Source organism: Myotis nattereri (assembly GCF_964212035.1).
Source record: "Myotis nattereri genome assembly, chromosome: 5".
NCBI classification, from domain to species: domain Eukaryota; kingdom Metazoa; phylum Chordata; class Mammalia; order Chiroptera; family Vespertilionidae; genus Myotis; species Myotis nattereri.
In genome coordinates, this window is record NC_138080.1 from 18337790 (window position 1) to 18359464 (window position 21675).

General features: G+C 49.6%; 1 protein-coding gene across 1 annotated transcript; it reads right to left on the reverse strand.

The window, feature by feature from the left end:
• Nucleotides 1-1092: 1092 nt before the first annotated feature.
• Nucleotides 1093-21671, reverse strand: ARMC6 (armadillo repeat containing 6). Its single transcript, XM_081093469.1, has 8 exons — nucleotides 21361-21671; nucleotides 15021-15189; nucleotides 13637-13719; nucleotides 5956-6529; nucleotides 4300-4445; nucleotides 3314-3445; nucleotides 2801-2938; nucleotides 1093-1811 (listed from the first exon to the last, which is right to left on the reverse strand). The coding sequence occupies exons 2-8, from the start codon at nucleotides 15145-15147 to the stop codon at nucleotides 1599-1601; spliced, it is 1413 nt and encodes a 470-aa protein (XP_080949595.1). The 5' UTR covers nucleotides 15148-15189; nucleotides 21361-21671; the 3' UTR covers nucleotides 1093-1598.
• Between the last annotated feature and the right edge of the window lie 4 nt (nucleotides 21672-21675).

Below are 21675 nucleotides of genomic sequence, written 5' to 3' on the forward strand. Positions count from 1 at the left end.
TCAGTCACCCGCCAGCCTGAAAACAGCCCTCAGCCCCTCACCCAGACGGGCCAGGCACCCTAGTGGGGACCCCCACCCTGAAGGGGGTGTGACCAGCTGCAAACAGCCATCATCCCCTCATCCAGGCTGGCCAGGCACCCAAGCGGGACCCCCACCCTGATCTGGGACACCCTTCAGGGCAAACCAGCTGGCCCCCACCCGTGCACCAGGCCTCTATCCTATATAGTAAAAGGGTAATATGCCTCCCAGCACTGGGATCAGCGGAGCTGCGAGGCCTCCCGAACCCGGGATCAGCGGAGCCACGAGGCCTCACACCCCTGGATCAGTGGAGCAGCGAGGCCTCCTGGCACTGGGATCAGCGGAGCCGCGAGGCCTCCTGGCACCGGGATCAGTGGAGCAGCGAGGGCTGTGTGTGACAGGGGGGAGCTCCCCAACCCCCTGATTGACCCTGCTCTGTGCGTGATAGGGGGGAGCTCCCCAGCCCCCTGATCGGCCCTGCTCTGTGCGTGACGGGGGTGGCGCCGCAACCTCCCCATCGACCCTGCCTTGAGTGTGACAGGGGGCGGCGCCCCAACCCCCCAGTCGGCCCTACCCTGAGAGTGACTGGGGGTGGCATCGCAACCTCCCAATCTGCCCTGCTCTGTGCATGACAGGGGGCAGCGCCCCAACTCCCCAATCGGCCCTGCTCTGAGCCCGAACAGGGGCTGAGGGGCAGGCACCTAGGGATTGGGCCTGCCCTCTGCCACCCAGGAGCGGGCCTAAGCCAGCAGGTCGTTATCTCCCGAGGGGTCCCAGACTGTGAGAGGGCACAAGTGGGGCTGAGGGACACCCCCCTTCCCCGCCGAGTGCACAAATTTTTGTGCACCGGGCCTCTAGTGTGTGTGTGTGTGTGTGTGTGTGTGTATATATATATATATATGTATTTACTATTATTATTATTGAGAGAGAGAGGAAAGGAGAGGGAGAGAGAGTGAAACATTACCAATGAAAGACACATCAATTGGCTGCCTATTACATACCCCTACTGGGCAGGAAATTGAACCAGCAACCTTTTGGTTTATGAAACAACACTCATCCAACTAAGCCACACAGTCCAGGGCAAGCAAGGTCTTTTTATTACCACACAGAAATGGCTGGCCTGGGGCCCCAGAGATGGACCAGCCTCAGTCCCTGCCCTCTGGCCAGGAAAGGCAAGGTATCTTCAACCCATTTACAGGTGAGAGAAACAGGAGCAAAGCAAGAATGGACTTGAATAGGCAGAAGCGAGATCCCTGCCCCACTCTGAGGCCAGTGTGTCTGCCAAATTTCAGATAGCCTTCACCTAAGCAATGCTGAGAAGGTCCTTCTGGTAGGAAAGGGCCTGGGGGAGGGGCCAAGATGGGTAATACTAACACTGTTGGCTGGTGATGGGAGCACAAGACCCAGTGTAGATGCCTTACCAGTGCTCCCTTTCTACCCCCAAGCTTGTACCTGGTACCCATCAGAAAACAGGTCTCACTGAGTTGGGGGAGGAATCTGGGAGGCAGAGTAGCTGGACATGGATCTCCCCATTTCCTGAGTCACACGACTCACCCAGAGTCGCAATCTAGGAGGCTGGGTCAAGGTGCCAGGTTGCCCTTCTGGCCAGTCCACAGCTCTCGGAGCTCTACATGGCACCCCAGGTCCCGCAGGGCTGCCTTGGCCACGTCCTCACAATCTTGGTGAGCAGCACGGGCCTGCACAATGAGTGCTTCAGCCCCCAGGTCCAGGATGAGCTGTGAGAAGGCCTGGCTGCGGGCCACTAGGTTTCGGATCAGCATGCAGGCCTGTTTCTAGAAGGGAGAGAAGATGAAGGCTGTAGGCTGGTGCTAAAAGTCCCAAGGTAGGATCCACTCTGATCTTGGGGTTATCCTCATAACACAATGATGACCATAGCCATTATTCGATGGGTGCTATGCTATGACTCATCAGGCCAGATGCATCCCTTCACTTCATCTTCTCCACAGCCCAAGGCAAAGCTAATCTATTTCCCAGGGTGCCCAAAGGTTCAGCAGGTGGGGCTGATCACTCAGGTATGGATCTTTAGTCTCACAGAGAGTCTGGCAGGGGCCCCAAAGGAAGAGGGCAGCAAGAGAGAGGAAAGAAGGGGTGTGCACAGAGCCCATCTGTCAATTACATTGGTACTCCTTCAGTAAACCTTGCATATCTGCCATGTGTGGGTACCTAGAAGCACCCCAACAAGGCTTCCACCACCAGTGGATGAGTAGGTGAAGTGTGGGGACTTCTGGCCAGGGTGGTCAGAAAAGGACAAGGTAATGGGCCAGCCAAGGGCATGATGTCCTGGAAGGGCCAGGAGAGCAAGGCCCTATAGGAACCACAGCCTGGGGCATCTAAGGATCATGAGGCCCCAGTGCTGGGGTGCATGTGAGAGGTGGGAGAACCAGGGACTACAAGAAGAAGCGTGGGTTTCAGGCCACAGTGTACGCATAGCTCCGTGTATAGTTCAGCCCTGAAGACTCCCCAGTGAGGCGGGCAGAACCATCCCAAATCCAAGCAGAGCCCCATCTGCTCTCCGCCATTCCTTCCTCCTCCCCAGATTCCTACAAAGAGCCTAAAAGAAAATATCAAACACAGAATAAAGGAGCAGGGACAGTATACTCTGGAGGCTGGCATGTAGCTGCAGAACTCTAGGAGCTGGGAAGGAATAGGAACCTATAAGGCTTGGGCCATGATGGGAATGGGGACAGGGACAGGGACTAGGAGGGCCTGTCTGGCCCCCCTTCTGCATGTGGGCTTCTGCCTCTCCTACTTCCTTACCCACCTGCACACCAGCCTCCTTCGGGTGTGCCTTCATCGCCTCCAGTGCAGCCAAAGCACCACCGCCCTCTACAATAATCCGGCTGTTCTCGGGCTTGCGCAGGGCCAGGACACACAGGGCTGCACAGCTCTGCTCGCATACCTGCAGGATGGGTCACAGGAATGGCTGAGACCAGGCCAACAGACCCCTAGGTGAGTGTCCCAAGACCCCACTTGAACAGATCACTATCAGTTTAGGTGTGTACCGGACCAGCAATAGCAGGAACAGTATCAGGGTGACAAAAACATCAACCAAGTTCTTCTGTCCCACTTCCCGCTCTGCTTACCCTGGCTCTCACTCACCAGGCCCCCCTCCACCCTAACCTTGCCTGATCCCACCCCTTGCCCACCCCCATTCTCCCTGCCCCTACCCCTCCCTCATCTCTAGTTGAGGAAATGGAAAGAGCATCACACAGATATAGTGACTGAGCTGGGATTCCAGATCCACTGCCCCACCTCATGAGCCCCTTGGAGGTACCTGGGGGCTGGCCAGGTGCCGGGTCATGGCAGCCACAATGGACTCTGTCCCACCTGCACGGACAATGGCATCCTTCACATCATCATTGCCTGCAATGGCCCTCAGGGCACTCAGCACTTGCTTCACAAGGTCCTATATGGAGAGCACAAGGGGGTCACACCCTGGTGCAGCCAGCCCCCCTCCCCGCTGCACCAGGTGCTAACTGCTAAGGTGCTGTATTGCGGGAGGGGGTCTCGAGGGTCGGTTTGGGCTGTTCAGCAGTCTGAACAACAGCTAGTGCTGCCCTGGGGCACAAAGGCGGCACGTGACAGCTGGGTTACTATTCACTGTATAGAGAAGGCAGGGGAAGTAGACCTTGTTGTTCCAATGACTTTTCCCCCGTCCTCCCAGAGGAAGCATTGGCTCAGCAATCAGAATACCAGGTCTCCTTGGCCTTGGCTGCAGGCCCAGGGTGGGCAGTGATTGACTTGACCGGCTGCTGTCACTGGCCGGGTCAGGATCCCTAGCCTTAGGCTGGACATGTGGTGAGGTGGTTGATAAGTCACTGTTACATGAATTAATGAGGGTCAGGGGTGCTTGACCTGTTGTTATACAGAGAGAAAAGCCCAGGAAGTGAGGGGTAGGCCTCATTCAAGCATCACACAGCTGAGCTGAGGTCTGGGTTAGCCCTGGCGACACCCACTCCTGTCCCTCCTACTCCTGGAAGAAAATATAAAGATACTAGAGAACAGTACGAAAGAGTGGGATGGGTTTGTCTGCCCCAAAACTTTAGTTCCCACCTATGGGTCAATGAGGAGTAGAAACACATTTGGTTTTGGAAGCAGCACACGGGCCAGGCGTGTCCTCACACAGGCTTGTATGGCTGGCAGGAGCCCAAAGGGACAAGTTCCCTGAGAGGCTGGAGACTTTTCCAGGCATGGAGAAAAATGTCAAGTTGAAATCAGGGTGAGGGGACGTTGCACTTTAAGACAGCTCTGGATGCCCACCTGATGGTTGTTGCAGTTGGCCAATAGGGCCACCAGGATGCCAAGGCCCCCCAGGTCTACGACCTCTTGACAGAACTCGTTGCGAACAGTCAGGTGGGACAGAGTGCTGCAGAGCTCACTCAGGACGCTGGGGTTGTCAGGGAACGCTGCAGAGAGGGAGGCAGAGGAACTGTGGGGATGAGGAAGGAGCAGAGGACCAGCCACAGCTCCGAGCCAGCAGTCCTGGTTCGAATCCTGCTCCACCCTCTGCCTGGCAAGGTGGCTTCCTAAACCAGGAGAGCCCCAGTGAACACCATGGGCAGTATGGACCTGCAGTGCCCCCTGCTGACAATTGAGGAAGACACTGGATGCCCTGCTCCCCCCCCCACCTCTTCACCATGCCCCAGCTGAATACCAGACCAACTGATGGTAATACCTAAAAAAAGAAAATCATAACAATGCCATAATAAAACATCCGAGGCTATTTTTATGCTTTTGGGGTGGGAATGACCTTTCTAAGTATAACAGGAAACCCAGAAACCATAGAGAGACATACAGAGTTGACAGGGCAGAACTGAACAGTTGTGAAGACCAAGCTCAGAGACACAGGGAGGAGGCTGCACTGCCTCTCCTGGGGAAGGGGTGGAGAGCCATAATCTATGCAGAGTTTATGTAATAGTCAGTTCGTGTGCCCCAGTGACTCCATGGGCACTAATCTGATGTGCCATGAAGGTGTTCTCTAGACATGGTGCTATCCATCTGCCTTTAAGTAAAGGAGTGGACCCTGGATGGTCTAATCAGTTGAAGACCTTACCAGAGAAACTGAGGTCTTCCTGAGGAGGAAAAAGCACCCCTGTGGAGTGTGGTGTCAGTTCCTGCCCCAAGGATTTGACTCGAAAACCCCACATTAGCCAACTCCTTGCAATAACTCTTTATACCCACATATCCTACTGGTTGTGTCTCTCTGGTAGAACCCTGACAAAAATGAGCTCCTGTAAATAAACAAGAAAATGCAAATGATCCCTCAGAAAAGCAGCCTGACTTCCAAGATGATCAAGATCTGTTTCCACTCTCTCCAAGGGTTTGGAGGGGAGACTGAGGGAGGCCCATCTCTCTGGCAGACAAGGCAAGAGCCGGTGGGGAAAGGGAACTCATTCTTCTAGCACCTTCAGTACACCAGACCTATCAGGCCTTTTTTGGTGGATGCAGTGGATGGGAGCTGGTGCTTTGAGGTCTGAATGTCAGTGTTACAAGCTCCCATGACGGGCTCATGGTTACCCTGGAGTCAGAAACACAAATGTGCACAAGAATTTGTGGCCAAGTGTGAACCAAAGTGTGAACTGCTACCTGGGACCAGCCATAGTGAATGCCAGCAATACTTCCCCCATCTTTGGGAAACACCCTTGTTTTCCCTTTGGGGAGCTCTTCCCCACTCTCAATCTCGTTGGACAGAGCTGAGTCCCCTCCCCAAATGGCTTTAGATATGTCCACAGGACTTGGTCCTGGCCAATGAGTGCTGGCTCTCCTGGACCAAGTAGGAGTCAGGATACTGCTCCATAAGGGCTACCATGCAGGTAGGATGAAGCCAAGGGAGGCAAGTGGAGCCTAGAGCCAGCCATGCCTATGCCTAAAGTAGCTCTAGGCCCTGACTCTAACTCTTACCACACCTGTTCCTACCTTTGGCAGCCTCGATGAGCACCTTCAAGCCTCCGTTCTCCTGCACGATCAGCTTTGCGTGGTCGTGGGCATTGCCGAAGGGCACACGAATGTCATCATCAAAAGTCATGATGCGGAGGGCCCAAGAGGCCTCCCTGACCACATCGGCACAGCGGCTGTGCCTGACGATGGCACCAGTTAATAGGGGCAGCACACCAGCCTTCACCAGACTCTGCCGATTCTGCTCATGTTTCAGGCAGGCATGGCGTATGCAGCGGATCCCAGAGCAAATCAGATCAGCTGCATCAGCATGCTGGTCCAGAGTGGTCACCAGCAGCTTTAGGCCCTGGGTGTCCAAGAGGTCGGGCTGGCCATTGATCAGTGCTGATAGGGCATTGAGGGCCTGGAGCAGAAGTCCCTGGTCACCTGCTGCAGCCAGCTTCCAGGCAGCAAGTAGAATGGGGTAGGCACCCTTCTGAGCTGCCAGAAAGCGGCAGGCCTTGTGCTGCTTGCATTGCTCACAAAAGCGGGTAAGTTGTGCTGACACCTTCTGGGGGTAATAGCAGGCCACGGACTCCTGCAGGTCTTCCAGGATCTAGAAAACATGGGAGAAACCTCAGTGTCAATTCAGCCCAAGGAGGGCCATAGTGACAGTGCTGTACCCCTGAGGTCTGGACCTACACTGGAAGTTCTGTGGGGCCAGTTCCAGCCAAGTCAGCTTCTATGCCTGTGCATTTAGGAGCCTTGAGTTTCATAGGCCACATAGAAGTCAAGGTTCAGGCCTCTCAGTGTCCTTGCCAAGGAGCCACACATACAAGTACAGATGTTTTAAACATCCCAGCCCTGGCTGCCACTGCATGTGAGGTCCCAAGCAAAACAAACTGTCCAACTGAACTCAGTCAACCCAGTAGAATCATAAGAAACAATGAAATGGCTGTTGTTTGGGGTTGCTTCTTATGCAGCCATAACTAACTGATACACCCTCCAATGGCCAGCTCTCCAAAAAAGGTGAAAGCCACCTTCGCTAGGCCTGCTCTCTCTCATTTACTCCACAAATATTTACTGAGCATCTGCCAAATAAAACCATACTGTACACACAGCTGATTCACTCAAATTTAACTCTAAGCATCTGGGGGGAAATAATAATGAAAGAAAACAATATGAACAGGACAGACAATCTAGCTGCAATTCAACTCTATGACCTCAGTGCCTGCCTGAACAGGAGCCTTAAGACAAACCCATACACGCCTGTCAAAATGACTGTCATCAATAAATCAACAAACAAGTGTTGGTGAGGATGTGGAGAAAAGGGAACCCTTGTGCACTGCTGGTGGGAATGCAGACTGGTGGAGCACTGTAAAAAGCAGTATGGAGTTACCTCAAAAAAATAAAAATAGAACTGCCTTATGACCTAGCAATAACACTTTTGGGAATTTACCTGAAGAAACCTGAAACAATAATTGGAAAGAATATATGGACCCTCATGTTCAATGCAACATTATTTACAACAGCCAAGATTTGGAAGTAGCCCGAGTGCCCATCAGTAAATGAATGGATAAAAAAGCTGTGGTACAACATGGTCGGTGTGCCTCAGTGGTTGAGGGTTCACCTATCAACCAAGAGGTCACAGTCTGATTCCCAGTCAGGGCACATGCCCAGGTTGTGGCCTCAGTCCCCAGTAGGGGGCATGCAGGAGGCAGCCAATCAATGGTTCTCTCTCATCATTGATGTCTCTCTTTCTCCCTCTCCCTTCTTCTCTGAAATCAAGAAAAAAAAATACACACACACACACACGGGCAGTGATGGCTAACCTCTGACATGCGTGTAAGAGGTGACATGCGAACTCATTTTTTTGGTTGATTTTTCTTTGTTAAATGGCATTTAAATATCCTATACTAATAAAAGACAAACATGCAAATTGACTTACTTTCACTACGCCTTAAGCCATGCCCACCAGCCAATCAGGGTGACTATATGCAAATTAACCCAACCGAGATGGCAGCTGGCAGCCACGGAGCTGGAGCAAGTTGGAGGCTTGCTTGCTCCAGTGATGGAGGAAGCCAAGCTTCCCCGCCTGCCAGGGCCCAGCTCTGAGCTCCACTGAAAGCAACAAAGTTTCAATTATAGAAGGTAAATAACCCCCAGATACCTGCTTTCAGCCAGCCGTGGCCATGGAGCTGGAGCAAGCAGGAGCTGGCTCTGAGCTCCACTGAAAGCAATGAAGTTTCAATTATAGAACGTAAACAAACCCCAGATACCTGCTTTCAGCCAGCCATGGCCACGAAGCTGGAGCGAGCAGGACTGGTTTGCCCCTGGCGATGGAGGAAGCCAAGCTTTCAGCAGGCCTCCGCTAAAGGCAACAAAGTTTCAATTATAGAAGGTAAATAAATCCCAGAATAAAAAAGAAAAAAAGGAGAGGCTGGGAGCTTACGTCACCAGGGTGCTTGGCCAGCCTGAAAACGGCCATCAGCCCCTCCCAGGCTGGCCAAACCTCCATGGAGTGAGGGTCCCCATTGGGGTGGACATCCTCCGAGGGGTCCTACACTGCAAGAGGGCATAGGCCGGGCTGAGGGACACCCCCCCCCCCACCCCAGCCGAGTGCACAAATTTTTGTGCACCGGGCCTTTAGTATAAAATAAATATCAAAAATATACATCTTTGTTTTACTATGGTTACAAATATCAAAAAATTTCTATATGTGACACGGCACCAGAGTTAAGTTAGGGTTTTTCATAATGCTGACACGCCAAGCTCAAAAGGTTCGCCATCACTGCACTAGAGGCCCGGTGCACAAAATTCATGCACGGGGAGGGGGTTGTCACTCAGCTCAGCCTGCACCCTCTCCAATCTGGGACCCCTCGAGGAATGTCCGACTGGGATCAGGCCTAAACGGGAAGTCAGACATCACTCTCACAGTCCAGGACTGCTGGCTCCCAACTGCTCATTTGCCTGCCTGCCTGATTTCCCCTAACCACTTCTGCCTGGCAGCCTGATCACCCGCTAACCCCTCCCCTGCCAGCTTGATCGATGCCTAACTGCTCCCCTGCCAGCCTGATTGCCCCTAACCGCCCTCCCCTGCAGGCCTGGTCACCCCTAAGTGTCCTCTCCTGCTGACCCAGTCGCCCCTAACTTCCCTCCCCTGCAGGCCTGATCACCCCCAACTGCCCTCCCTCCCCTACAGGCCTGGGCCCTCCCAACTGCTCTCCCCTGCAGGCCCAGTCACCCCTAACTGCCCTCCTGTGCTGGCCTGATTGCCCACAACTGCTCTCCCCTGCAGGCCCAGTCATCCCCCACTGCCCTCCCCTGCCAGCCATCTTGTGTCCACATGGGGGCAGCCATCTTGTGTGTTGGAGTGATGGTCAATTTGCATATTACCTCTTTATTAGATAGGATTTTTTTTTTAAAAAAGGCTGTGGTACAGCCCTGGCCGATGTGGCTCAGTTGGTTGGGTGTCGTCACCTGCACCATAGGGTTGCCGGTATGACTCTGGGTCAGGGCACATGCCTGGGTTGTAGGCTCGATCCCTGGTATGGGCATGCAGGACCCAGCTCATCAATGCTACGCTCTCATATGGATTTTTTTTTCTCTTTTTCCCACTCCCTTACTCTCTCTCTCCACCAAAAATCAATAAAAATATTTTTTAAAGAGCCTCGGCTAGCTATGTTGGTTGAGTCATCTCAAGCAGCAAAAAGTCACTGGTTAGATTCCCAGTCAGGGCACAGGACTGGATTAAGAGCTTGATCCCCAGTAGGTGGCCTGCAGGAGACAGCTTATAGATATTTCTCGCTCTCTCTCTTCTTCTCCCTTCCACTCTCTCTAAAATCAATAAAAAAAAAACAACATTTAAAAACAGTATTTTTAGGTTCTAGTCAAGATGGCAGTGTAGGTAAATGTGGTACTTGCCTCCTCCCACACCATGTCAAAATTACAATTACAGAACAACAACTAGTATATTCAGAACTGTCTGAAATCTGGCTGAATAGAAGTCCTACAACTAGGGAATTAAAGAAGAAGCCAGAAAGATAAATACCACATGATCTCACTCATTTGCGGAATATAAAGAACATTATAAACTGATGAACAAAAATAGATACAACCAAACCGGTTTGGCTCAGTGGATAGAGCATTGGCCTGCGGACTGAGGGATCCCGGGTTCGATTCCAGTCAAGGGCATGTGCCTGGGTTGAGGGCACATCCCCAGTGGGGGTGTGCAGGAGGTAGCTGGTTGATGTTTCTCTCTCATCGATGTTTCTAACTCTATCCCTCTCCCTTCCTCTCTGTAAAAAATCAATAAAATATATTAAAAAAAAAACAACAGATACAAAAGCATAGAACAGACTGTCAAACTACAGCAGGAAGGCAGGAGAGGGTTGGTGGCAGGGGTAAGAGATCAACTGAAGGACTTGTATGCATGCATGTAAGCATAACCAATGGACTCAAGACACTGGAAGGAGGGGAGGTGAGGGCATGTGCTGGGGGCTAAGGGAGGCCGGGGGGAGGTCAATGGGGGAAAAAAGGAGACATATGTACTACTATTTGTAATACTTTAAATAAAATAAAATTTAAAAAAAAAAGAAGAAGCCACATCAAGATTGGTAGGAGGGGCAGAGATGTGGGGTGGACATGTGGGGCACAGGTGCGGAACCAGCTGACCCCACACCCACGTGTAGTGGTTTAAAATTGGAAGGGATTATCTTGGCTGTGGAGCTTTCCCTATTGGAGCGAGGGGTCTCAACCTCACACCAGGCCCCCCAGCCCAGGGTTCCAGTGCTATGAAGAGAAATCCCCATATTTTGGGGCTGTCAAAACCAGCAGGGCCTGTCTGGTGTGGCTCAGTGGTTGAGTGTCTGCCTATGAACCAGGAGGTCATGGTTTGATTCCGATCAGGGCATATGTCCAGGTTACAGGCTCCATCCCCAGTCAGGAATGTACAGGAGGCATCCGATCAATGATTCTCTCTCATTGATGTTTCTATCTCTCCTTCCCTCTCCCTTCCTCTCTGAAATCAATAATTAATAAATAAATAAATAAATAAATAAAAATTTTAAACCAGCAGGGATTGTAGCTGAGTTACATGGAGGTTGCTGTAGACCTAGGCAGTTCCTCTTAAAGGGACCCCACACAGGGTAGCAGCTTGAAAGAAACCAGGGACATACAGGGAGGAACTAACTTGTCTGGAATCAGTGCAAGAGCTGGAGGGGCAGCTACCCCCAGACAGAAGTGCTGGCAGAGGCCACTGTTTCTTTGACGAGCCCTCCCTGCCACAGAGCTAACAGGCATTTTCTTTTCCTCTCTTCTCTGACTAAATATAGAATAATTGCAATACTAGTATTATGTGTTCTCAATGGCACTTGTGTCATATGCTTTTCAAGTTTCTTGTAGGGTTCCTGCTAAATGCCACAACCTCAGTTTTTGTTTTTTGTAGTAAAATATACATAAAATCTACCATCTTAACCATTTCTTATTACACAGTTGAGTGGCATTAAGTACATTCACATCATTGGGCAGACATCACCACCATCCATGTCCAGAAATTATCTTCCCAAACTGAAACGGTCTCCCTTAAACACTAACTCCCCATACTCACCTCCGCTAGCCATGGCCATTGGCACCCACCATTCTACTTTCTGTCTCTATGAATTTGACTACTTGTGGAACTTCGTGTAATGGAATTTTGCAGTATTTGTCCTTTTGTGTCTGGCTTATTTCACAGAGCATAAAGTCAAGCATTTTTCATGCATCAGAACCACAACACACAAGCAGAGCTCAATGGTGCCATGGTATGTGAGAAAGGTTTGGTTAAGTTGCAAGGTGAGAACAAAGCTAGGAGATTCGAACCCCAATGTGTGTGGCACCACTCACAGGAAAGGGTGAGAAGGAAGCTGGTAGGATGTATAGGACAGGGACTTTCAGATTTTACTATAAATGCTTGAGTATTGCTTGAATTTTTTATATTTGTTTATTGATTTCAGAGAGGGAGGGAGAGACAGAAACATCAGCGATGAGAGAATCATTGATCGGCTGCCTCCTGTACGCCCCACACTGGGGATGGAGCCCGCAACCCAGGCATGTGCCCTTGACCAGAATCGAACCTGGGACCCTTCAGTCTACAAGCCGACATTCTATCCACTGAGCCAAACCAGCTAGAGTTGCTTGACTTTTTTATGCCAAGAACATATTCACATTCTTCTTCTGTAATGAAGAATAAAACTTTAAAACTGAAATTAAGAATAATAAAAGAGCAAAGGCTACAAACAAACTAGTTTCCTACACTGCTAGTAGTAGACCTCCAAGCCATTCTCTGAGCTTGGCTTCCCCAGGAGAAGGACCTGGGTCTGGGTCCCAGCTCGGCTCCTCAATGGCTGTGACCATAGGTGAGTCAGTTATTCTTGGGAAGCCTCATATTCCTGATCAACAAAATGGGCTAATCACAGATTGAGTTTTAACCATTTAGCACAATGCTGAGCACTTCAAAAGTACTCGATGACTGCTAGAGATCACTGTTACTGAGATCCTTCATATAGAAAGGGCATCTACAAATCAATAAGAAAAAAACGATAAACCACCAAATAGAAAAACTGCCAGAAGACAAGCTCATTTTAAAATACACTCATCCTTACTAGCAAAGTCAAAAGAAAACAAGATGATTTTCACATAACCTCTATAAGGCAGGAGATGGTGAGGACTCTGAGGAAGGGAGAAATAATAAGCACCTTGCCCTAGTCAGAGCTGGGATCACACCCAGGGCTGCTCCTCCAACTTCTTCTTTTATCACTACACTCCCTTGCTGCCAGGAGTCATTTTACTCTCTTTGGATCTCAATTTCACCATCTGAAAAATGGAAATAATAATCCCAACCTTACAGGTGTCTTTGGGAGAATAACTGAGATAGCACAAAGAAAGCACCTTGCACAGAACTGAGTCCACACCCTGTTCTCAATAAACACTAGAACCTTCTGTTGTTTTACAACAGCTTACTACTGTTTGATGGATGACCTTAAGAAAAAGACTTAACCACTGTAAGCTATACCTTTCTTGTTTGGGTTGCTGGAGAGCCGGGGCAGGCTCTGAGTCTCCATTTCCCAATCAGTAATTCAGGAACAATACCGCCTACTCTACAGGCCAGTTTTAGTGCTAAGGGGAAAGGCTGTAATGTTCTGGTAAATAGTCATAGATGACAGCCTTACTATGATCCCACTCTCTCTGAGCAAACTTGGTGGTTGGAAAGCTAAAAAGAGGCTCCTCGCCGAAACCGGTTTGGCTCAGTGGATGGAGCGTCGGCTTGCGGACTGAGAGGTCCCGGGTTCAATTCCGGTCAAGGGCATGTACCTGGGTTGCGGGCATATCCCCAGTGGGAGATGTGCAGGAGGCAGCTGATCGATGATTCTCTCTCATCGATGTTTCTAACTCTCTATCTTTCTCCCTTCCTCTCTGTAAAAAATCAATGGAGTATATTTAAAAAAAAAAAAGAGGCTCCTCCATGGTGCCCTCCACCCCCAAGAGACGCTCAGACATGGACTCAGGGAGCCCTAGATGCAAACTCAGGCCCACCTGCAAACGCTGGGCATTCCCTGACCTTCAGAGCCTATATGTGCTGAGTGGAAACCAGGGAAAAAGTGCTTCTGACAGACTATTACAAGGTGACGTGTATGGGAACAGGCATGTAAGGTCAGCCCTGCCCACATGGGCCACTCCCTCCTACCTGCAGGATGTCGTGTATAGGCTCCTGAAGTCCATCTGCAGAGACTTTGGGTGCCATCTTTATAATGTTGCTCAGTTCAACCCCTGCAGAAGTGAGGAAACAAGTGACTTCCATCATCCTGATGGGCCTGCTAGGATCACACCTCATGTCCCTTCTGTTGGTCCCCCCAACTCAGGAGAACTTCTGGGAGTTGTTTGGCCCAGCCAGGTGTTGCTCAGTGGTAGAGCATCAACCTATGAACCAGAAGGTTCAATTCCCAATCAGGGCGCATGCTTGGGCACTCAATTCCCAGTGTGCGAGGCAGCCCATCAATGATTCTTTCTTATCATTGATGTTTCTATCTCTCTCTCCCTCTCCCATTCTCTCTGAAATCAATTTTAAAAAATATTAAACAAAACGGGTTGTTTGTAGTGGTGTGGCTGGGAGGTTGGAGAACCTGTAAGCCACTGTAGGGAGCTCTCCCACCCCAGGACAGGCCACAGTGGGGGGCAAGGGTCATTTGACAAAGGGTGAGTCAGGGAGCTGGAAAATGAACGCCGGCTCTATCACTTCAGATTAAAAGTTGGACTTCCCATTGGCCAAACCCAGTGAGATGCCAGAGAGCAAGGGAGACCAGGTATTCAGCCTCAGAGGTCAGAGGCTGGTGTCCTGGGCACAGAGTGGGATATAGTCACTGGATAATGGCTGGAGGACTACCCATAAGTATCCTTCCAGTGAGGGCAGGGATATAGCCAGGGTGAGGAATAACAGGAGTCCCAAGGGAGAAGGCTATGGGATCCCCTCCCCTCTTAGCCCACCAGGCAGAATGTGCCTCTCGCTGCAGTGACGGCATGCAGCCTCACTACTGTTCTACTCCCATTGGCTGGACAGGGCTGAGGAGTAAAGACCCACCCCCTTCACCTCGCACCTCCATATGGACATGGCTGCTAAGTCTGGGCCAAACAACTCTTTTTGAAACCACTGCCCTCTGTGCATGACAGGTTTGAGCATGACACCTGTTTCTACAGGTAGGTGACTGACACCCACTTATGCCTTCTTGAGCTCAAGCCAGGATGTGGAGAGGCAGGTGGCCGTTTCTTGGGACCTGGTCAGGAAAAGTCTCTTCACTCAAGTGACAATCAAAATGAGACCCACCTTGAAGTATCCAGCCCTGCAGATGTCTAGGAAAGGCCCAGGCAAGTAGAGGGTAGGTGCCAGGGAGGTGAGAGCAGGTAGCCAGCCTGCCCAGGTCAGAAAATGGAGAGGGTACACAGCCCAGGACTGCCACGTCAGGTGAGGTGGGGCCACAGCAGGACAGCACTCTCACACATTAAGAGCAGTGGACCAGAGGGGTCTGTCAGGCAAAGAGCTGGATCAGTGTTGTGACTGAGCCATACCACCCTACCTTGTGATTCAAACTGCTCCACAGCCTCTGTCACTGCTTCCTCTGGCCCCATCTCAAACTCCTCGATGTTCTCACGAACAGCTGCATCAAAGGTCTCCTGGGTGATGCGCTTGGTGGCCATCTTCATCCCTTCCTCATGGGCTGTAGGCACCCAACAGATGCTCCTGAGCTGAGAAGTTAAGGTGAGAAGAAAGCTTCTTTGAGGGCAGTTGGGAACCTGGCCACCATTTAAGGAGTATCTACTGGGGCTGCAGCCATACGTACATCTGGAAAAATTTTTACAACCTGGATCACAGCATAGAGTGATATCTCAACACCCCTAGAACTTCTAAAAGTGCAGAATAGGGGAGGTATTACTATCTATCTATATAATAAAAGCCTAAGTACTGTTACAGCAGAACAACCAGAATGACCGGTCGCTATGATGTGCACTGACCACCAGGGGGCAGACGTTCAATGCAGGAGCTGCCCCCTGGTGGTCAGTGCGCTCCCACAGGGGGAGCACAGCTCAGCCAGAAGCCAGGCTCACAGCTGGCGAATGCAGCGGCAGTGGCAAGAGCCTCTCCTGCATCCATGGCAGCGCTAAGGAGCAGGAGTCAAGCAGTTAGGAGCAAGGGGTCCCAGACTATGAGAGGGATGTCCAACTGCCGACTTAGGCCTGCCCTAAGCCGGCAGGCAGACATCCCCTGATGGCTGTTGGACTGCAAGAGGGCGCAGGCCATGCGGACTGAGAGGTCCCGGGTTCGATTCCGGTCAAGGGCATGTACCTGGGTTGCGGGCACATCCCCGGTGGGGGATGTGCAAGAGGCAGCTGATCGATGTTTCTCTCTCATCGATGTTTCTAGCTCTCTCTATCTCTCTCCCTTCCTCTCTGTGAAAAATCAATAAAATATATTTTAAAAAAAAAGAGGGCGCAGGCCAGGCTGAGGGACCCCACTCCAGTACATGAATTTTGTGGACCGGTCCTCTAGTACTTTATAAAAAAGGGGGAATGTTGCCCTGGCCAGTGTGGCTCAGCTATTTGGAGTGTTGTCCTGAGCACCATAGGGTCACAAGTTAGATTCCACGTCAGGGCATGTACCCAGGTTGCAGGTTCCATCTTGGTCAGCGCCTTCATGCTGGGGAACATACAGGAGACAACCCATCGATGTTTCTCTCTCTCCTTCTCCCTTCTGCTCTTTCTAAAATCAATAAAAACATGTACTTCGGTGGATTAAAAAAATTTTTTTAAGAAAGGGGGAATGTTAATATAATGCATGTCCTTATAATAAAAAATAGTAACAATAAGTGTAAAATAGTAGCTTAATATTATATTAAAGGATTATATTATATAAAATAGTAAAATAGTATTGTCATATGCAATTATATATAATAATATAATCATATATAAAATTATAATGTTATATATTAGAAAATATGTTGGTATAACTATATACTACTTTATTATAGTTATGTCTTATATAATCATATAAGGCAATCCTATATAATAAAAGCGTAGTATGCAAATTGTCCCCTCGACTGGGAGTTTGACCAGGGGGCAGGGCCAGCCAGGGGAAGGGAGGGAGGCCCTGGAGGTGGCAGGCAGCTGGGGGAAGGGAGGGAGGCCCCGGGGGGCGGGGGACGGGTGGGGAAGGAAGGGAGTACCCAGGTGGCAGCTGGCAGCCGCTAGGGACCCTAACAGTGCACCAATTTTGTGCACTGGGCCTCTAGTATTTTTATAATAATATACTCTTATTATAATAAGATTTTTAAATAAAAATTAATAATGTAAATAAACAAAGAGGAATACTAAATAAAAAACTAACAGAAATACTTACTTGAAAAGAGAGGCAGAGAAAAGGGTGCTGAGGACAGGACTAGAAGCTGGATTGTTCTCTCGGAATTTACCTTGTCTTACAGGTTTGAATTTGGAACCCATGTAAATGTTTTATGTGGTTAGAAAAAGAAATAAACCAATAAAAATAAAAATAAAAGCAATCCTAAAAGAGCAAGAATAAAATGAAGCCCACAAATCTAAGAGTGCATTGTGCTGATCAGACCACTTCATGTGATTTTAAAACACAGTGATATGACCGTACATTCTTATTAGTATATATGCTAAGGATAATATAAAATACAAAAGAAAATCTAACATTATTAATGTTATTATGAAACTATTGTAGGTGTAGCAAATAAGTAATAAGGGTTATGTCATTAGGTGCCAGCAAAAAAGAAAAAAGATTCTAAAATAAGAAAATCAAAGAAGTAAAAACTCAGAATTTTTACATTTGAACTGGAAGTATCAATACAAACTTATATATTCTTTTAAGTAAACAACCCCTCCCCATTTATATAGTTATATCAACAGAAAATGCCTAGAGGAAATGACACCACAGCAGCAATAAGCACTCCAAACACAACTGTGGTCTCAAACTACCATAACCAAGACTCCTGGAGAAATGGCTGATTCCAGTTCTGGACAGGAAATAAGCCAGGGGAAGCAGGAGCATCTTTTGAGAGCAGAATGTAAGGAAGCTTCTAAAGAAGTCATGTCAGTGCTCACTTCAGCAGCACATACACTAAAACTGGAATGATACAGAGAAGATTAGCATGGCCCCTGCACAAGGATGACACGCAAATTTGTCGAGCGTTCCATATTTTAAAAAAATAAAATAAAGAAGTCATGGCAAAGGACATGAGAGCAAACCCTAAGCGGCGCCCACTAGCTAAAGATGAGACAAGTGAGCATTAAAAAAAAAAGTCCTGGCCAGTGTGCTCAATGGGTAGAGCATCAGCCTACTCACCAGAGGGTCTCAGATTCAATTCCCTGTCAAGGGTGCGTACCTCTCTCTCACATAAATGTTTCTCTCTCTCTTTCTTTCTCTCTTTCTCTCTCTCCTCACCCCCTCCCTTTCACTCTATAAAAAAATCAATGGAAAAAATACCCTCACTCCTCAGGTGAGGATTAAAAAATAACAATAATAAAATGTTAAAAGCCCAACGGATATCAAAATCAAAATCTATGCATTCATAATAGTACTAAAACAAACCCAAACCCATTCTCCTGTAAACTGGCAAGAATTCAGCATTTATCCTGCTTCCCTCATACAAGTGGGTACCAAGTTATAGAGGATGAAGGAAAGTTCTGCCTTATAACTGAATCTCAGCTAATTGACCAAACAGAACAGATCTAGACAATGATCCCTGAAGGCTGCAAAACAGGTGTAAAACTGATGAGGAACCTGACATCAGGTGCACAGTATATGTGTCCACTGTATGATTTCATATCAAAAGAAAAACCTAACACCACCTACCTCCTGCCCAGACGAAATGCACCTGTGAAGTCATCCTGCCAAAACCTGACCTGAATCTGACCATGCATCCAGTGGAACTCTGTGCAATGACAGAGTGTTATATATCTGTGCAGTCCACGCGGGATTGAACAGGTGAAATGTAGCTAGTGCAACTGAGAAATTGAACGGGTACCTTTACTTATTTGTAATTCATTTTAATGTAAATAGCCTTAGGTGATGTGGGGCTGCCTTATTAAACAGCACAGCTCTAGATCTAACAGTCCCTGATCAAATTCCTCGATTGCCTTAATACGGTCTTTTAAAACAATTTGTTTCTGATCACAGGTCCAATCTAGAATCACACAACGCAGAAAGTGTGTTAGGAGGACAAAGATATAGGGGTAGTAGGACAATTGTGGCAAAAATCCAAGGGCAAATTGGGCTCTGTGGAAACAGGCCACCCTAGCCCATGCTCCTTTGTGCGGAGGTGGCACAGGATGTGAATATTCCATCTATGTTTGCGCAGACACGCCAGCAGGGAGGACAGGCTCTGGGGCCGGCGGGGTAGCACTCAAATCCAAGCCCTCCACTTAACCTGGTTCTTCATTCCCTCATGGGTGAGAGAGGGATACATGCAGAACCTACCTCACAGGGCGACAGTGAAAATTCAACCAGTTCTGGAAAAGCACTTAGAACAGGATCTGGCACAGAGCAAGAGCTTAATAAATGTTACTTATTAGTCCCTTTCCTTTGCTGCCTAAGAGGTAATGTAGCCAATTTATTTGTGGAAGTAGGGAGTGGAAGGGCATCAAACAGCCCACCTTGTTTCCCTCCCTTGCAGATAGTCTCCACTCCTTCTGCCCCAGAACAAGTAGTCTGTTCAGGGGTTGCTAAAGTCAAAAATGAAGGAAAACAGTAAGGATTTTCTGTTTTGAGATAGTTTCTCAATGGGAAGTCCAGGCTGGTGGTGGTGGGGTGTTCCATGGCCAGCTCCAAGGAACCAGAAACTTCCACGATGGTGCCTGCCACTCCTGGCTCTGCCATTTGGCATTGCTTCCATCACACTGGCCATGCTTCAGACCCTGCGGTGAGTAGCCACCCTGTCACAAAGGCACAGTTGAGAAAGGGAATACACACTGCCCTGGCCGGGTAGGTCAGCTGGTTAAAGCATTGTTCCGAGATTTAGGGGTTCGATCCCCAGTCAGGGCGCATACAAGAATCAATCAATTAATGCATAAATAAGTGGGACAACAAATTGATGTTTCTCTCTCTCCTTTCTTTCTCTCTAAAATCAATTTTAAAAGGGGTGGGTGGGTGGAGGAAGAATGCACACTTCACAGACAAGGAATCTGAATCTTAGAGAGGGAAGAACCCACCAGAGGTCATACAGGCAACAAAAGGCCTGGCCATCATGCTCTCTATCCTGCCCCATTAACATCTTTCCTTCACCTGGTCCTCTAGTCTAAGGAACTTCTAATGTAGGAGAGGTACATGAGAATTACATAAATTACCGAAAGTCAAAGTTAAGTCAGGGGCCCCCTACATGTTGTTTGACAGAACTTGGCTGACCAGAGGTGCAAGTAGACCACAAGGAGCCTCTGGAACAAAAATATTCCTGCAAAGACTGATTAATATCTACTCAACCATACCTTATCATTTAGCCAAACCATAAAAGAAAAAACAAACCACAGAATATACCTTGTAAAGGTTAAAGTTAATCCCATTTTTCCACTCTTTATTTCCCCATACCAATAATTTTCCATAGAAGCTACAAACATATACTAGTAAGCTCAACCTCTGGAGACAGGTGGGGGTCTCTCTTCCTTCTCTTTTAAGGAGAATCCACCACCCTGCCTGTGGAGTAGTTCTTCTTGCTTGTCCTCTCTGCTCAATAAAATTGCTTCTACTCTAACCTCTTGTCTGGCTCGTATCCTGAATTACTTCTTGTGCGAAGCTAAGAACCCTCTTGGCTTGGGTACCCTTCAGGAACTTGCCCCTCCGGCATCTCCACCAGCCCTTCCAGGCCACCTCCCCCTGGGAGCCTTTCCAAGCTACACAGATAGAGCCTGTGCCCTCTGACCTTGCTCTGCATCCCCTACCCCACCTCACCCCAGGAACCTCCCTCTGCCCAGCCCTGAGCTGGGAGATCAGTGTCTGGCTCTGGGACCATCTCTGAGATCCTTCCGGATCTCCTAGGTCCCGCACCAGGCTGGGTGGGGGACAAAAGTCTCAATCTAGAACGAATGAGAAAGATGGTGCCTGAGGATGGTCATCTGAGAGTCACCTGGGGAAAAGCCAGGGCCAAGAGAGGGTCCAAGGTGTTGTGGGGGAAGGAAGAGAAACAGCAAGATCCCATCTGACAGCCAGAGCTCTGCTCAAGAGCATGGTACATGCTTTGAATGATGCCTCATCTTCCTCCACCCTTTACACCCACCTTTATTCAGGCACTATCCTTCCCAATGGGTGGCCTGGCCTGCTTCCTCCCAGCCACACCCTGAGCATCTCCACAAAGAGACCACCTTCTTACCTGATCAAAATCCTGCAGTGGTGTCCCAACCCCCTGAAAACAAAACCCAGTGTCTTTACCAGCTCTTTTCCTACCTAGACCTCCTCACCTGTGCCTTCCTGCCTCTTTCTCATTCGTCCCAGCTATCCAAGGGACATCCTTCATAATCACTCTGGTTAGCAGCCCCCATCTCCTTTCGCATCTCTTTTATTATTTGAATATTATCTCTATCAAGAGCAACACGGTTCATTTATTTATTTGTTTGTACGGTCTAGCCTCCTCCCCAGTGAAACTTAACCTCCATGAAAGCTGGGCCCAATCCGTTTTATTCTTCACCTTTTTCTCACTGTCTAGGACGGAGCCGGGTACGCAGCCGGCACTCTGTACACAGACCTGAACCCGCGGAGGCCAGGGGAGGGGACAGTTTTGTCCCTCGGCGGCTTCTGTAAGAGTCATTCCCCAAAACCAAGTCCTCAAGGACAGCCCACCGTCACCAGCCCGACCCTGCGGCGCCCACTCCCCGCCCCGCGCGCGAGGGGTCCCGGCGGCTGCAGTCTCTCACCCGGTCTCCGCGGCCACGTGGGAAAGGTGGGGCTGGCGTCTGTCACCGGCGGCACCGCCTCTGGCCCCTTCTGGCCGCCGTCAGCGCGCAGGCTCACTGGCGCCGCCTCGCCTCGGCCTTCCCAGCTAAGCGACCCGCACCCAGATGGACCCAGGTGACTGCGAGCGCAAGTAAAGCCAAACAGGCAAACAGGTGTGCGGCGGCGGTGCCTCTGCCGCTTTTTCCAGGCCGCTCTCCGTCATCGGCGCCCCCTGCAAGGAAGTTTTTCGCCTTCGGAGCCTCCGCCCTGAAGAAGCAGGTAGCGCGCCGGTACGG

What these genes read in the sequence shown, in the direction of transcription:
- ARMC6 (XM_081093469.1), bottom strand. Translation starts at nt 15,147, where the DNA reads ATGAAGATGGCCACCAAGCGCATCACCCAGGAGACCTTTGATGCAGCT. An exon ending in CCAACTGCAACAACCATCAG is followed by an intron (nt 3,446 to 4,299) that starts GTGGGCATCCAG and finishes CTCTCCATATAG; the next exon opens with GACCTTGTGAAGCAAGTGCT. An exon ending in GGCACCTGGCCAGCCCCCAG is followed by an intron (nt 2,939 to 3,313) that starts GTACCTCCAAGG and finishes CCCATCCTGCAG; the next exon opens with GTATGCGAGCAGAGCTGTGC.